The sequence below is a fragment of the Chelonoidis abingdonii genome, chromosome 1, assembly GCF_003597395.2.
Source record: "Chelonoidis abingdonii isolate Lonesome George chromosome 1, CheloAbing_2.0, whole genome shotgun sequence".
Lineage (NCBI taxonomy): Eukaryota > Metazoa > Chordata > Testudines > Testudinidae > Chelonoidis > Chelonoidis abingdonii.
Genome location: NC_133769.1, coordinates 303,481,133 through 303,498,602, shown reverse-complemented (window position 1 = coordinate 303,498,602; position 17,470 = coordinate 303,481,133). Strand labels below are relative to the sequence as shown.

General features: G+C 40.2%; 1 protein-coding gene across 2 annotated transcripts in view; it reads left to right on the top strand.

Annotated features, from left to right (window-relative positions):
• TDRD3 (tudor domain containing 3) overlaps positions 1-17,470 on the top strand; it is a 271,121-nt gene that overhangs the window by 64,286 nt on the left and 189,365 nt on the right. For both annotated transcript variants that reach the window (XM_032795824.2, XM_075061557.1), the window contains exon 2: positions 12,494-12,578. In XM_032795824.2, coding sequence (XP_032651715.1) covers positions 12,494-12,578 — 85 coding nt within the window. The remainder of the gene's footprint in view (positions 1-12,493; positions 12,579-17,470) is intronic.

Genomic DNA, 17,470 nt, shown 5'->3' with positions numbered 1-17,470 from the left:
TCCAGGAAGTGTTCCACAATGCCATCCTGACTGCACTGGTCAGCAGTTCAGCTCTGTTGCCCTGACATGTGTCCCTCGTCTTTTAAAGCCCTGGAAATTTTAGAAATTCCATTTCCTGTTTGTTCGGCCTGGCGAGTTCACATAGCATCTTCACAGCTGACCATGCTGACTTTCTGCAGCAAACACGCTCCTGCTTGGAGTACACATGAGTTGTTGGATCTGCTGGGTCTGTGGGGAGAGGAGGTTGTGCAGTCGCAGCTGTGCTCCAGATGTAGGAACTTCGATATGTATAAGCAGATTGCTCATGGCTCGGAGGAGAAGGGGCACTAAAGGGACACGCAGCAGTGCCATTCTTAGATCAAAGAGTTGAGACTGGTGTACCAGAATGCAAGGGAGGCATTGGTCACTGTGGTATGGTGCCAAAAACGTGTTGCTGCTGCTGCTGCTTCAAAGAGCTGTATGCCATCCTCTCTGGTGACCCCACTTCCACCAGCAAGCACCCTGTGGTTACTTCAGGAGGACCAGAGGCAGCAGCCAGTGGAGTCAAGAATGAAGTGGTGGATGAGGAAGTAGAGTTGGAGGAGGATGTGGGATATGTGACAGGTGGTGTGGTGAGCCCAGGATGTTTTTTTGACTCTGAAGCCAGCAGTCTGGGTCTGGCACTCCTGAAGCAGGAGAGGGGAACACTGATAAGTACTCATTGCTTTGGTACTGCATGGTGACATGACGTAGAGGTGTCCTTTATTTTGTTACATGATAGAAGTGGGATAAAGGAGAGAAATTAACAACACTAGATACTGTTTGCATCTGCTTCTCATTCCCCTGTGCAGCTATGCAATGGGAGCCCTGCAGAAGTTTTGTAATGCACGTCAGGATGCCCTGGGAATAATCCTTAGAGATCTCTAGGAGACTTTTCCGGAAGTATGCTGCAATCCTATGCTGAAGGTTCCTTGGCAGAACTGCTTTGTTTCATCAGCAATTACTTCGGCAGGAACCAAAGCAGCATGCAGGCGAGCAGCATATGGACCTGGTCTGAATCATAGAACCATAGAATCATAGACTATCAGGGTTGGAAGAGACCTCAAGAGGTCATCTAGTCCAACTCTCTGCTCAAAGCAGGACCAATCCCCAACTAAATCATCCCAGCCGGGGCTTTGTCAAGCCTGACCTTAAAAATCTCTGAGGAAGGAGATTCCATCAGCTCCCTAGGTATCCCATTCCAGTGCTTCACCACCCTCCTAGTGAAAAAGTTTTTTCCTAATGTCCACCTCCCTCACTGCAACTTCAGACCATTACTCCTTGTTCTGTCAGCTGGTACCACTGAAAACAGTCAGATCCATCCTCTTTGGAACCCCCTTTCAGGTAGATGAAAGCAGCTATCAAATCCCCCCTCATTCTTCTCTTCTGCAGACTAAACAATCCCAGTTTCCTCTGCCTCTCCTCATAAATCATGTGCTCCAGCCCCCAAATCTTTTTCGTTGCCCTCCGCTGGACTCTTTCCAATTTTTACACATCCTCCTTGTGTGGGTCCCAAAACTGGACACAGCATTCCAGATGAGGCCTCACCAATGCCGAATAGAGAGGAATGATCACGTCCGTCGATCTGCTGGCAGTGCTCCTACTTATATAGCCCAAAATGCCATTAGCCTTCTTGGCAACAAGGGTTCACTGTTGACTCATATCCAGCTTCTTGTCCACTGTAACCTCTAGGTCCTTTTCTGCAGAACTGCTACCTAGCCACTCATCCCTAGTCTGTAGGAGTGCACCCAGTCTGAATCCACATGCATGCCAGAAATGCATCCTTGGTTACCCACAGGAGAGAGAGATCAGCTTCAATTACTCCTGCCTGTGGAAAACAGTGCCAGCATTCAGAATAGTGTCCCATGGTGCTTGTACTTCTGAAACTACCCAGACCCTTTGCCTCATCTTGCCCCTTTCCCCCCTGGAACAAACTCACCATATGGAGAGCTCTTGCTGTGCTGTGCACTTGCCAAAGGAAAGTGAGAAAGAGGTATGTATAACTTCTGTGATTCAACACTGTGAGTGCCCTCAAAATACTGCCTCCATGTATTGTTTGTTTTACTTCTGTGGATGTGCCCTTGAGGGTCATCTTCTATAGACCGATAGAGCACCTCCATCAGATAAGGAGCCGAATGAGGAGTAAGGATGACTACTAAGAGAAGTGCTTCAATCATCTGATGTTGCAGATGACGAGCAGTTAGCCCGGAGAGAGACAGTCAATGAAGAACTCAGAACGGATAGGAGAGGAGACAGGCAGGAGTGGATGATAAAATGATGAGGACCAAACAGGGGTGTTGAGGTCTCTGACTGTGCTGCAGTCGGCACATATCCGTGCTCTACTCCCTCTGCAGCCCATACAGAACTGCCTTCCATGCCCTCCACAAACCACACACACATTCCTCGCATGGTCCCAGCCTGTTGCAGTACCCCTTGCACTCTACCCCTAGGTACATGTTTCATAATGACAACTGGACTTACATGCAGCTATGAGAGCCACATTTCAGAGGATGCTGCTCAGTGTCATGTCTTTTGTAAGAAATGGAAATTTGTGTTTTACTGTTTAAAAATTATTAGGGCTGTAAAGTGATTAAAAAATAATCGTGCGATTAATTGCGCTGTTAAACAATGATAGAATATCATTTATTTAAATATTTTTGCCTGTTTTCTACATTTAAAAATATATTGATTTCAATTACAGCACACTATATGAAGTATAGAGTGCTCACAAAGGTCAATGCTTACAAATACTTGCACTGTAAAAATGAAAGAAATAGAATTTTTCAATTCACCGAACACAAGGACTGTAGTGAAATCTATTGATCATGAAAGTTGAACTTACAAATGTAGAATTATGTGCAAAAAGCCCCCCTCTATTCAAAAATAAAACAATTGAAAAATAAGTAAAGGACCCATTATTAAGTACAGTTTTCAATATTTGTAATTTAATTTGCTTAATAGATGAATATTGGCTAAAGAGATATTGGGCTTCGCTGATTTTGTTAAGTATGGAATTGATATTTTGGAAATCCTAATTAGTTCTAAATATGCATCTCTAATTTGTTTTTCATCTGTGTTCCAGGTAAAAATATCTAAATTTGAAATATTTTCTTAATTATAAAATATTATAGCTGAACCTCACTAGTCCACATACTAGTGATGTGTTTCTATTTCATCCCCCTTCCCAAAAAGAAGAAAAAACCTGCCTAACTGTCATTCTTTAACTTTCATCAGTATTTTGTTTGTTTGTTTTGGTTTTTTTAATGTATGAATCTAATAATCTGAAATGTGCAGATTGACACTGTTGCGGAGAATGAAGCCTTTGCTCTCTCTTTATATAACAGGAACAATGCAGGTGGTGAAAGTACAAACATTTCACTCCTGTTTTTGTCACCTGTTTTTGTCATATTACTTCAACAGCCTGCAGAAAGGACCATCTCTAGGGATGAAAGAGTACTTCCTTTTCTATGTCCATTCATTTCTTGAGACCCCCCCCCCCATTGTCAGTTGTGATGGTGGTTCTTGTGATGAAGGTGCTTGAACATAATTTAATATGCTGAGACCAACAAATTCATTTCAGATATGATACTGAAAAGCCATCCAGTGTTGAAGACCCTTTTTTTTTTTTTTTTTTTTTAAGTACCAACTTTTGCAGGATTCGGATTGGCTTGAAAGACTTTATTGTATCTCATCACAAACGTTTACTGTTACATTACCATAACTGTTTGAGGTACATACATTTTCCTGTGTGTTTGGACAGTGCTTAGCACCTTGTGGGTACCACTGGAATACAAATAATATTACTAAGATTTCCTTACTTTTATTAAACCTGTTACTGTATATTTACTAATATGTTCTACTGTTGTCAGACAATGAAAGATGAACTACGCTTGTAAAACAGATGAACAGAGAATGTCTGTTGCAGTTTCTTAAATATATTAAATTATTTACTTAGGGCTTGATCCTGTAAAGTGGTGAGGATGGTGCTGAACATCTTTCAGTCCCTGCTAACTCAAATGAGAGCTAAAGGCACTTGGGATCTATTTCTGCAAAATACTAGTTCACTAGTACACAGATTTTTATAATCCTTGGTGGATTTTCCAGCCACTGTGAATTAGCAAAGTTCTACTCTATTAGGAAAATTGTGAACTCACATATCACTCAAGCTTTTAACGGTGGTATAGCGTGACAGAAAATACTTTTGGCAATGTACATTGTAATTCTGGTGAATCTTGTATTTATTTTTTTCTGTCATCTAGTAAAATGTTAAGTTATTCTTTAAATAAATAAATTAAAACTCTCCCAAAATTCAAGGAGAAAAAAGCACACGTTTCTTTTAAGAACTACAATATCTTGGTTGCTGCAGTAGCAGAATATGTTCCTAGTGTTATATAGGTAGTAGGGAAGTGCATAAAAACTCTTCTCTTTAAATTTGATTTTCCTGCTTTAATATAAAAATATTTGTAAAACATATTTTTTGAAGCTTTGATGATATAGTCACTCAGTAAAATTTGTGACATTGCAGCAAATTTTTATTCCTTTAGAAAACTGATGTTATAAGTTCAGCAGAAACCTTTGAAACTATATTGGGAAAAATATTCCTCAAGTTTGAAGTGACTCAGTAATATAGAAAAGCAATACTGTTCTTTTATTATGTAGCATTGTTGCCATCTAGTGGATGTCTCAGTGTTGTGCATTCTTTCTGTAATTTCGCTTTCTACTTACACTTTATTTTCGATGAAATATAGAGTGATAAAATGATCTTGTTTTTTGGCCACTGGACAAAGATATTTGCATGTTATACGTTCAGAAACTTAATGTAAAGAAATTCTCTTCTGGTTTTGAGGTTTATATTTTGCAGGAGAACTAAAAAAATTCTGACTGGGTTTTCAGTTTGACAACTCGAAAAAGGATTTTAATTTTTGATAATTGCATATTGAAGGTTCAGCAAATATATAAAGTTTGGCTGTGAGATTCAAAACTGCTTCATGTGACTGAAAGTTGAGTTTAAAACCAGCTGTTTCAGGAAACGTGGTAAAGTTGATTTGCATCTTCTGCCTCCACTAATCAACAGGTTTGTGGTGAAACATAACTCTGTATTGAGTTTGAGTACAAGTGCTAATTTTATTGAACATTTATTGAAAATTATGTATCTTTCATGTACTTGTTTGTTTTGTTTTCTTCTTAGCCAGAGCTGCTGCTTGCATAATGTGTAACCAGAAAGATGAGAGTAGAAGAAAATTAAAATGGATTTCTGTGACAGGAATATAATATCATGGGATGACAATAGTATAAGTAGTTGAATATTTATACACGCATATGAACCATAAAACCCAAAAAGTGATAATTGAATGCATTTTTAAAGAGAATTTACTATTTTATAGAATAAATCTTGTTTTGAAAATCACTTGCCTGATTGATTCAGTTCACTGTTAAGTGCTCATACTTAAGGTGCTCCTAAATAATAGATATATATTTTATTGGCTTGATCCATCTTTATAGAGACTAGAGAACAAATAAAAGCAGATCTTGTTTCAGCTAACATTGTTTTGGTTCTGCAATTCAGGCATTTGTGTTATTACTGTTGTAAAAATGATCAACTTTACATATTTAGATAAGTGGTTTGTTACCTGCTTTCTTTAAAAGGTATAGAATAGGACTGATGAACACACAGGTGGACAGTGCAAATGGATTTTTTTTGGCAATGAGCGATGCTGTAAATTATGGTTTATATGCCTCCAACAGAATAGGGTGTATTCCTCCAATATAGAAACTTTGGATGTTAGGTATTTACTTCATTTACTATGAGGGGACAACTGGAAATTAAAACTAAGTATATGTCTTCCACTGATCAGGTTCATATTTCTTTGGGTGTTAATTTAGTTCAGACCATGGAAATTACTTATCAAAGAAGCAAGTAGAGGCTTTTTGTATGTAAAAATGTAAACTCATCTATCAGTGAGTGTTACAAATGAAAAATATTGACTATCAGTATTCTGACTATTCTGCATTAGTAATAAACTTATTACTATATGTCATTGTAAGGAGGTAGGGTCAATGGTACTGCTGTTCCCTCTGTCTAAGAAAGGTAATATTCACTTGACTAAAATTGTTGTGCTTTATTGGTTAGAATGTAGTTTTGGTTCTGCTCCAACTCTTCCTGCTCCCCACCAGATGGGGAGGGGCAGGGGATATGAGAAGCATCTCCTTCGAACTCTTAGTGGGCATAAAATAGAGGAGAGAAATGTGGTGGTGATCTGATATTGGATTTTATGTAGCTGCCAGAATTTCTTCTCTACCAAGTGAAAATTATACAAATAAATTGGGGAGCCCTCATCTATTAGCCAATGACAGGTTTGTGTGCTTTCTGGTGAGCTATAGGTTCCTTTTTAAAATTTAAATTAATGGAGATATCCTATCTCTTAGAACTGGAAGGGACCTTGAAAGGTCATTGAGTCCAGCCCCCTGCCTTCACTAGCAGGACCAAGTCCTCATTTTGCCCCAGATCCCTAAGTGGCCCTCTTAAGGATTAAACTCATATTCAAAGATCATAAAATTTACACTGATTCACACTCGTACAATTCCATTGAAGTCCAAAGAGTTATACTAGTGCAGAGGTTGGCAACCTTTCAGAAGTGGGTTGCCAAGTCTTCATTTAGTCACACTAATTTAAGGTTTCGCGTGACAGTAATACATTTTAACATTTTTAGAAGATCTCTTTTTATAAGTCTATAATATATAACTAAACTATTGTTGTAAAGTAAATAAGTTTTTTAAAATGTTTAAGAAGCTTCATTTAAAATTAAATTAAAATGCAGAGCCCCCGGACTGGTAGCCAGGACCCGGGCAGTGTGAGTACACTGAAAATCAGCTTGCATATTGCCTTCGGCATGCGTACCGTAGGTTGCATACCCCTGTACTAGTGTAAAATTGAAGTAATGCAGCAGGGAATCAGATTTATAACCTTTCAGGCTGTTCTTAAACAACATTCTTATAAAAAGCAAAAAATAAAATAAAATGAGGGGCTCTGGGCTGGGGCAGGGTGTTGTGGTGTGGGAGGGGGTCAGGGCTCTGGGCTGGGGGTGCAGGCTCTGGAGTGGGGCTGTGGATGAGGGGTTTGGGGTGCAGGAAGGGGTTCTGGGTTTTGGGAGGGCTCACGGCTCAGGCAGGGACTTGGGGTGCAGGACGGGGTCAGGGCTTTGGGCTAGGGCAGCATGTGGAACCCTATGGGCCCCCCCGACTAGAAACCAGACCCGCTGCTGGCCGCTTCCGCGGTGCAGCATGGTGTCGGAAAAGGTAGGTACTACCTGTCGTAGATGGACAGCACCGCCAATGGACTTTTAATGTCCTGGTCAGTAGTGTTGACCAGAGCAAGGCGACCCAGTGTTTAACATGCCGTGACCCAGTACTGGGTCATGACCCACGGTTTGAAAAACACTGCAATAAATCCTACATGCTCCATTTCATATTGTGTTGAGAAGCTTCATCAGAGTTCATCACCATAATGCAACATTGTAATTATCTGCAACAGGGGTTGGCAACCTCTGGCACTTGGATCCCCAGGGTAAGCACCCTGGTGGGCTGGGCCAGTTTGTTTACCTGCCACATCAGCAGGTTCGTCTGACCGCAGCCCCCACTGGCTGCGATTCGCCATCTCAGGCCAATGGGGGTGGCCGGAAGTGGCGTGGGCGAGGGATGTGTTGGCCACGACTTCCTGCCATCCCTATTGGCCTGGGATGGCGAACCACGGCCAGTGGGAACCGTGGCGGGCCGAACCTGCCAACATGCAGGTAAACAAACTGGCCTGCGAGCCGCGGGCCAGAGGTTGTCGACCCCGATCTACAAAATTTAGCGCCAGTGTTGCAAGGTATGTATAATATGGGTAAACAAAGGAATAATTATGGAATGTTCAGAGTTCAGGAACATTTTGGAGGAATATCCAATAATTCAGATGTTCGTGTGAACTTCAGTTTTCTCCCACCAGGCCTTGAAACTTCTTCTGTTTACATTATGGAAATAATTCATGCCTTCCTACCCTCCTTGGCATGTATGTAGTGGATTGGACAGCAGGCTTGCTTCTCTGTAGGTGTTTTTGTGGGGCAATCTCTTCTGTTTCTCTTCTTTCTCCTCTCTTCTCTTTTGTTCTTCCTCCTCCATCACTCTTGCACTCTTTTTTCTTTGTTCAGCAGGTGTATGCTTTTTAAGAGTGTATATGTGTGTGGGAGGCTGTATTAAGGGAATGTTTCTGTTGCTATCCCAGCTAATCACTCCTTTCCCTTCCTTGTTGAGAAGGAAGGAGTGCATAGTGATAGGGGATGGGGATCAGTAACGAGCCAAGGCACAGAGTACTGTGCTCTCAGGTTCCTACTGAGAAGAGCACTCTTCTTGTTTGTCTACTGCAGCAATAGCGCCGCAATGTCTAGTGGAAAGCAGATGTAAAGGGAGACTTTTTGTTCTCTTACAAACTTATGGAGTGTTGTGTTTTGGGGAAAGCAGTCTGTCCTTTTATCATTAAATTTGACTTAAAAGACAAACATGAAAGTAGGTACTTTAATCTTTCCCCTCTCCCTTGTCCCCATGTACATACACATTACCGTATTACATGATTTTAATTGTAGCCCTGTGTCCAAGGTACATAATTTCACTCATTAAACAGATTTAAATCTGTTCAGTACTTGGGAGAGAGCCCTCCAAAGAGAAAACACTTCTGGTACGTTTGGAAGGAAGTGGGAGAAAGTCTGTAGGTGCTGAAAGAGCTGGCCATGAGGGACTGAAGGGCAGACAGCTATATTTGGGAGTGTGAACTTCCAGTATGAGAGCGGGGATTGCATACACACAAGTTCTGTGCATTTGGGCATGGTGGGCACTCGGTACTGTATTCTCTTGTGCCTGGAAGGGACCAAGTAGTCTCTCACATTGAAGAGAATGGATTCCCCCAGGTCCCATCTCAAGAGTTAACTTTTGCAAGCTCTATCTCCGCTTGGGCATAGCTTCAAATTTCTGAGGGATGTGCGTGTGTTTTTCATATTAAGTGTAATGAGTCTCTGTAATCGATTTTTTTTTAATGTAAAGCACATTTTATTTGTAATGCTTCAACTGACAAAATTTTTATGTCTTGTGAATAATAATTTGTGAGCTGCCTTTAAATATATCAACCAAATAATTAAGAGATTGAGATTTTTCATTAGCTGTGATGGAACATTGTATGGACAATGAGATTATGAAGAAAACCACAGCTGAAGTAGAAACTAGCTGAAAGATTTTTCTCCTTTTAGCTGCTCATACAGGAAACCTATCTGGCATAGTTAAAGCTCAGGTTGTGCTTAATAAAGCTGAATGTGTACATATATATGTTTAGTCAGAATAGAAATGATTGGGTTCGAATACAGCGCATTCAGAGCTCCCATTGGGGAGGGGAAAAAACGTGCTCTTGCCGGTTGTTTTAGTAAACAGGAGTTCTCTAGGGTAAGAGGTTTTTTTTGGTACTTACAGTAGTATCTGCACTCTTGGGTCCTGTTTGCTTATAGGCAACATCTGGGAACTGATTAGAAAGCTCTAGGCATTTTGATCCTTCTCCTGAGGTCTGTCAATGCAGGTGTGCTGAAGGATCTTTTGAGACTCACTTTATACTTGTCTTTTTTTCCCTTGTGATGGAAGTAGTGTTGCTCTTAAAAGTTCTGTTACTTAAAAATGAGAACAGTTTTCTACTACACACCTTCAAACTTTCCCTTAAAATGTAACTGGGTTCTTGCATTTTCTCTTTAATTTACTCACAACAGTGTTTTTTAATGGTGCATATATTGTGTTTTAGAAAATATTCTAAAATATTGGATGACGTTTCTTTTAGTTTTTTGTTAGCTGTTAATTATATTGAAATGATATAGTAGCTGCCGAAAACTCCTTAGCTGATGTCCCTAATTGGACGTTTGTTGTTGGTGAGACTGTTGTGTTGGCAAAGACAGTAATAGTGCTGGCTAAAGAGTTGTTATTTAGGTCTCTTAAAAGCCAAAAGTGACTGAAGTTTGTTCTCTGTGTCTTTTTGGAGGAGGGGAGGGGAAATACTCTGATTTAGAGAGTTACTTCAGTTGACATCTTGGTTAAGTGATCAGTACTTCAAGCCTTATGACCCACTTTGTAATTCTCATTTTTAGGGTGAGACATTCAGTGGTAGGGCAAAGAATCTCCTTTCAATAACCATTATTAACAATGTATTTCTTGATGCAGGGGAATAATATTGGCTGCTTAGGAAAATTTCAGGTTCTAGTGCATAATTTTTTTAGTCATTCAATAGAGAGAGGGTTTCTCTTACTGGGAAACAGTTGAGCCACTATCTAGAAAGCGCTGCTTCTAAGCAAGCAACTTTTTCTGTTTTCATCTGGTAGCAACTGATAGACTATATAGTTTTGCATTGGTTCCCAGAATTTCTGTGTGAGAGAGAGTGTAAATTATAAGATATAAAACGACTGACATAATTCCAACTAGTAGAGTTAAAACTGAATTTAGTATTTAGTGTCCTGATTTTTGAGGATACATACAATCTTCCTTAATGTTGCAAAAATATTTTTCTTTTGGATAACTACATTCGTAGTCTAAGAAGATAGCCAAAAATTTGTTCTGAGGTTGAGTCTGAGGTCTATATATGTGTGTGTGTAAATATATTTATTTTTAAATCTGAGATAATGGAGAAAAATGGAAATATAATTACAGTACTTACTTTTAGGCTCCAGACCAGGAGTCGGCAACCTCTGGCACGCGGCTTGCCAGGATAAGCATGCTGGCTGGCTATGCCAGTTTGTTTACCTGCTGTGTTGGCAGATTCGGCCGATTACGGTTCCCACTGGCCATGGTTTGCCGTCCCAGGCCAATGGGGGCTGTTGGAAGCAGCGTGGGAAAGGGATGTGTTGGCCGTGGCTTCCCGCTGCCCTCATTGGCCTGGGATGGCGAACCGCGGCCAGTGGGAGCCACGATTGACCGAACCTGCCAATGCGGCAGGTAAACAAACTGGCCCGGCCTGTCAGGGTGCTTACCCTGGTGAGCTGCGTGCCAGAGGTTGCTGACTCCTGCTCTAGACACACAGTATTTTTACCCTGTTGACTGCTGTATGTTTCTTTTAGCATCCCTCTCCTATTTTCTTTCATTTTGCCTCATTAAAAAGATAGTTTTCACAAATCTTGAGTTCTAATTCTTCTTTTAGTAATGAGAGCGGATCAAAAAACAGCCGGGGTGGACTTCGTAGAAGTTTTTGCAAATATGAAAGTATTTTTGGGTGTAACTTCCTGAGGAGTTTTTTTTTACAATTTTTTTGTTGAAATTGGAAATTTCAAAACTGAATTGTGATTAAGCTGATCAATCAAAATTGGCAGTACAAAATTGTGTGTGAAGCACAAAGATAGCAATATTTCAGAAAAGCTACCATTTTTAATTTAAAAATTCAGTTAATTTGAATGAAACTTTTTTTCATAAAATCTTCTTTAGGGAAGCTAAAAAGTTATCACACTTTTCATTTGAGAATTTTTGGCCATCTTGAATAGTTGTTAATTAACATCTGTGGGAAAAGCACGTTATCTTCTCCAGTAACTGAACCTAGATGACCACTGTGTTCTGCTAAACCTGGGTGTAGGCTGTTGCTTGTTTGTGTGGATAGTGTCATCTTTGTTTAGCATTTACAGAAAATATAGTCTCTGCCTTGTGACAATCTTGGGGTTCATTAAATAACAAACCAGTGAATGAAAAAGAAATAAAACTTTAATAAAATAACCTGGAGAGTTTCTGTAGTGAGCTGTTCCACACACAGCCATGTGATGTTCCCAGCCACAGCCTGCAGAGCACTCGTCCGCACTGACATCCAACACTGTCCCTTATGAGGGAGCATCTTCAAATCACAATATTTCATAAATATATCTTGGCATACCTTTAAGAGCTTATTAATTAGTGCCTCAATCATTCAGTTGGATCTGTAGAGGTAGTGTTGCTGTAGATTTCAGACTCCACAGGTGCAAGGATCTGCCTATTTGTCTGCATGGGTCTGAATGCCTACGTTGTTATGAGGGGTGGAGATAAAACGGGATGGGTAGATGAGGGCCATGGTGCAGTAATTATGCGATAAATTGTGAAATCAGTGTATACATCTAGGAGTTTACATAAAAAAATAATTCGTAGTTTTTTATATATGAATATTGAGGAGAGGGAGAAAAAAGGAGTAGGCATGGCAGAAATGATCTGTAAGGGAACCGCCAACATAGGGGCAGTGTGAAGGGACTCCTCAGCTGAAGGAATCCTTTCATCTCTGTCAGTTGTTTTATAAACTGCATTTGTAAGAATACAGAAAATAGAGTATTACATATATTCCTACTGAATAAACCTAAAATCCTGCCATTGTGGATACTTAGGGAATCTAAAAGAAGGATTAACTAATAGCTTAGTCTAAAATGTGTTTCAAATACCTTCCTAAAATAACTTCATTTTGTTTTAACAGGTGTCTTTCAGATGAAGGAATTGAAGCTTGCACAAATTCTTCTGACAAAGTCAATATAAGTGACGTTATCCTGATTGCCCTTAATGTAGGTTATGGTTTTGAAACTTTTGGAAAAATCTTATATCAGATTGTTCAGTCTTTACATGTTTTACATAATACATACTGTTTAATTTGATATATCTGAATTAGAGCTCAAAAATGCCATCTTTGGCAGGCAGTGATTTTCTTTAAAAATTAAAGCTCAAGGAAATTTTTAAAAGCATAATTTGCCATGGGAAAAATATGTAGTGTTTCTTTTTTTAAACAAAATTTTCATTTATTAAAAAACAAACGCCAGCATCAAAAATACATTACATTTTGTGAATGCATACTGTCATTTAAATATAAATACAAATGTTAACTGTTGTGGTAATTAAGGTATTTCATTGGGCACTTATGGTAGTTCAGGCTTGAGATCCAATATGTCTTAAAAGTGATATGATGTAGAAATTAGACTCTATCTATTTATGTATTTACAAAAATACAACTTGCAACAGCAAACTTTTTACTTCCAAGTGTTTTGTGTGTTGGCCCTGCAATAAAAATTAGTTAGCAGATATTATGCCCATGTCTGTTTTGATACATTTGCCCTAATGATACAAAGGAGAAGATGGACCAGAAAGTTAGTTAAATGAAAAAGGCCAAAAGCGTATTGAGTGCTTCAAGTTTTGGGAGAATAGTTAATAGCATCCTTTGTTAAGGATACTGCTTTATGATATAAATATATTCAAAAAACCTTGCGATGCCTGTAACTGTTTTATGCATAATGTTCTTGTATTACATTCCATCCATGGACTGTATAAACAAAGAAAGTCCCTACCTTTCTTTTTATAAGGCAAAGATGCTTTATAAATATCAGCATAAGTACAACAGGATTGTGGCACTAAATAAGTGTGCATTTACTGAACTAATCTGAATCAGTATTCTACCCATTCCTGTCAACATGTGGATAAAGAAATATAAATGCTGTATAAATACTTCAGCCTCATATTGCTCATTTTTCTTTTTAGAAGATGAGAAAAGTACCTATGAAACGTTTAGAAAAGTTGTTCGGAATTCAAGTAATTGCCTTCTCAATAAACATGATCATCTAGTCCCCCTCCCAGGTTATAAATGATTCTTCAAAGAATAGAAATCTTCTAGCTAGGGAAAGAGGCCTGTCAGTGTGTCTAAGTTAGCGCTGGTCAAGAAACTTAGGGCCTTACTTGGAATGTGGTAGACTCTGTCCCCAGGCTGAACAGGGACTTTAATTTAGCTTTCCTATATCACAGATGAGGGCCCTAACTAACCGGCTGCAGATGGTTTCTCAGTCTTTGCTGTTGGAGTTGTTACGCTTTGTATAAATAATTAAATATTCGTTGAATGAGGCAGAGGCTGAGACCTTTTCTACACTACAAAGTTTTTGTCAACGTAAGTTACGGCAGTGATCAAAAAAAGGTATAATTACATTGCTTGTGGATGTTCATACGATGCTCATTCTGTCAGCAGAGCGGGTCCACAGTTGGTGCTCTAGCTTTGACGAAGAGACTAGTGCTTTCTGGGTAGCTATCCCATTGTGCTACTCACCATCTTCTGCAGATAGGAGTTGTGGGAAGGTGGAATGGATCACAGTGCATCATTGGTGTGGGCTCAGCGTCTCTTGGTACATTTTTTTCTGTCCCATCATTCCATGGGCTTCTGACTGTGTTTTGCAGCATTTTTCAATGGCCCCTGTTTACTGTACACCCACCATCTCTGTCTGAAAGGATGGATCCTGCACTGTTTTCTACTGTTATGATCATGGTTATGAACACATTGCGGCTGGTCAAACAGTATATCATGAACACCCAATCTGAACAGGAATCAGAGAGAGTTCACCTGCTGTGTGCCATGGAAAGATACAATACCAGATTACTTTTTGGCATTCACGGAGCAGCTGCACATAGTGGACTGTCGCTTTTGAGCTTGGGAAACAAGCACTGAGTAGTGGGATCACATTCTTATGCAGTCCTGGAATGACGAACTGTTACTGCAGAATTTTCAGATGTGGAATGCCACCTCCCTGGAACTGTGTGCAGATCTCGCCCCAGCCCTGCGCCGGAAGGACACAAAAATGAGACCTACCCTCTTGGTGGAGAAGAGCATGGTAATTGTCACATGGAAACTGACAACTCCAGACTGCTACCAGTTGGTCACAAAGCAGTTTGGGTTGGAAAGTCCACCATTGGGGCTAAGTTAATGCAAATGTGCAGGGCCATTAATTGCATCCTGCTACGTAGGATTATGAGTCTTGGCAACGTGTGAAATAGCAGATGGCTTTGCAGCAATGGAATTCCCTAACTGCAGCGGTGTGCTAGATGGTGCACACATCCCAGTTTTGGCCCTGGACCATCTTGCAATGGGAATCGTCAGTAGAAAATTGTACTTCTCTATGGTATTGCAGGAGCTTGTGGATTGTCATGGCCGTTTCACTGATATCAGTGCGGGATGGTTCTGGAAGGTGCATGACACACACATCTTCAGGAATACTGGCCGGTAGAGAAAGCTGCAAGCAGGGACTTTCTTTCTAGACTAGAAGATTCCAGTGGAGGGTGTTGAAATGCCCGTAGTGATCCTGAGAAACATAACATACCCCTTACTTCCATGGCCTATGAAGCCTTACATGGGAAACCCTGAAAACAGCAAGGAGCACTTCAGCAACGGGTTGAGCAGGTGTAGAATGACCGTTGAATATGCCTTTGGCAGATTAAAAGCATGCTGGTGCTGCCTTTATAGCATGTTAGATCTAAATGAAGAATATAGTCCCATGGTCATAGCATCCTGTTAGTGCTCTCCATAATATTTGTGAGGTTAAGGGTGAAAAGTTTACCCTGGAGTGGAGTTGGAGGCAGATTGCCTTGGTGGCTGATTTTGAGCAGTTAAATACCAGGGCTATTAGAGGGGCGCACAATGGGGAGTTTATTTGAATCAGGGAGGCTTTGAGGCACCATTTGGACAATGAGATCTAGTAATGTGTCATATTATACAGCACTATACCATGCTTTAAGTTGCCATCTTGTATGAAAATTTTGATGATTGCTGACCATGATTTGTACTCAACAAATGATCAGATTGCTACGGTATATTAATTCCATCAGCATCCACCATGTGTAGGAGACACCTAAGATTGGTTATCTTTCAAAGAGTATGTTTTTATTAAATACCAATTAACAACACACAAAAAGCAAGGTGGGAAGATAATTAACAGTGAAGGGCAGTTTAGGTTCTTAATAGCTCTGTGTAACTCTAGCTATCATTTTGGGTGGAATGAACAGAGTACTGAGATTGGCTGGTGTCCCTGCCAGCAGGTATATGGGATCTTGGGGAGCAATAACCACACAGGTGGGGTGCCAATTAATTTCTTTATTAAAGGAAAAAGGAAGTGGTGGGAATTTAACAATAAAATACGAAGGGATGGGGTTATAGGTGTTTAATAGACAATGATGGGGTGTCATAAGTGATAGAAGGTAAGGGTAATTTCTTTTACGTAGGGTTTACAAAGGGAACCAGAACCCTGACCAGAGGACAATCAGGAAAACCGGGATTTTTCAAAAGTAAGGTGGAGACCTTGGAGTTTTGGCTTGTTAGGGTCTTTTTGTTTCTCGGCTGGAGTAAACAGCTTTCTTCTAGTCCATCTTCTTTCAATATTCCTACTATCAGTGTGAGTACAAAGAACCAAGTAATCGGCTGTGATGTGCTTTGATTTGTATTACATGGGTGTTGATTTGCTGGACTGGTTTAATTGGTCTTTTTAATCAGACTGTTTATTCTATTTTCTATAAGCAAAGCTGTATTGATTTCTTAATGCAGTATTTTGTTCTGTATTTTTCTTTTTTTATAAAGTTTTTTTAAAACTGTGAAGTTTCTTTCCTAGTGAGGCAAAGGAGAATTCTGTGCGGAGTCCTGTTACATCTGTGACAGGTAGGAGGCGGAAAAAGTTACGGGAAAGAGAGAGCAGAGAATCAGCTCTGTTCCCTGGTGCTTAAGCTTGTCTCTTTGGAGAGACGGAGACAGTTTCTTTTATTGTCATGTAAAGAGATTGCATCACCTCAGAGCGAACAACGGAGAAGAGGAGGAGAGGAGATCTTCCTTTGCCGGTAGACTCATACTTGATCTTGGGGTCTCCGGGAAAGTTGGGGAGCAAGAGAGGGGGTCCTCCCAAGGATTGGGAACCAGACCTGAAGTAGCCCAATACTATCTGTGCAGCGAAATAAGTAAGCTGGGTAAGCTGGAGTCACAGTAAGCACCAGATTTTGTACGCTAAAGTCCAGATTTGGACAGACGCCTACAGGGGTTTTAATTGAACGTGTATGGAGTTCTAACAGTGGGTACAGTAAGTAGGGTTCAGCACAATGGATACACGTACATCAATAAGCAACTTAACTTATATAGAACAATTCTAGATACGTGTGAAATAGCAAACGTTCCAAAAAGAATGCAAATAAAATGATAGCTTCTATATAACTAGATGAAATCTTAAGATTTTAGAATGTGATAGGCATTAAAGTAGGCATATTAATACAACGATCGTATTAAGTAAATAACAAAGTATATCAGCATATGGGTGATAAGTGAATATTATCAATGTAGAAATATGACTAATTTTGAGGCTGTGATAGCAAAGAGGTACCTAAAGCTGGGTTTAAAGAAAGGGGAAGAGGGGATGGTGATGATTAGTGCATTGAGGAGCGATGCGGTGAAGCAGTAGAGATTTGGAAGTCTGCAGGTAAGGACAAGGGTAGAGAGAGGTTTTAAGCACACGGGGGTGGGGGGGAAGATATGAGCGAGGGAAAAACCAGACAAAGTTATACAGGGGAGAACAGCAGGGGTTGGAAGTTTGGTGGCGCAGGATTGTACAGAGAGACCGAAGAAACACGGGGGGATTGAAGCGGGGAAAAACGACAAAGTTATACAGAGGAG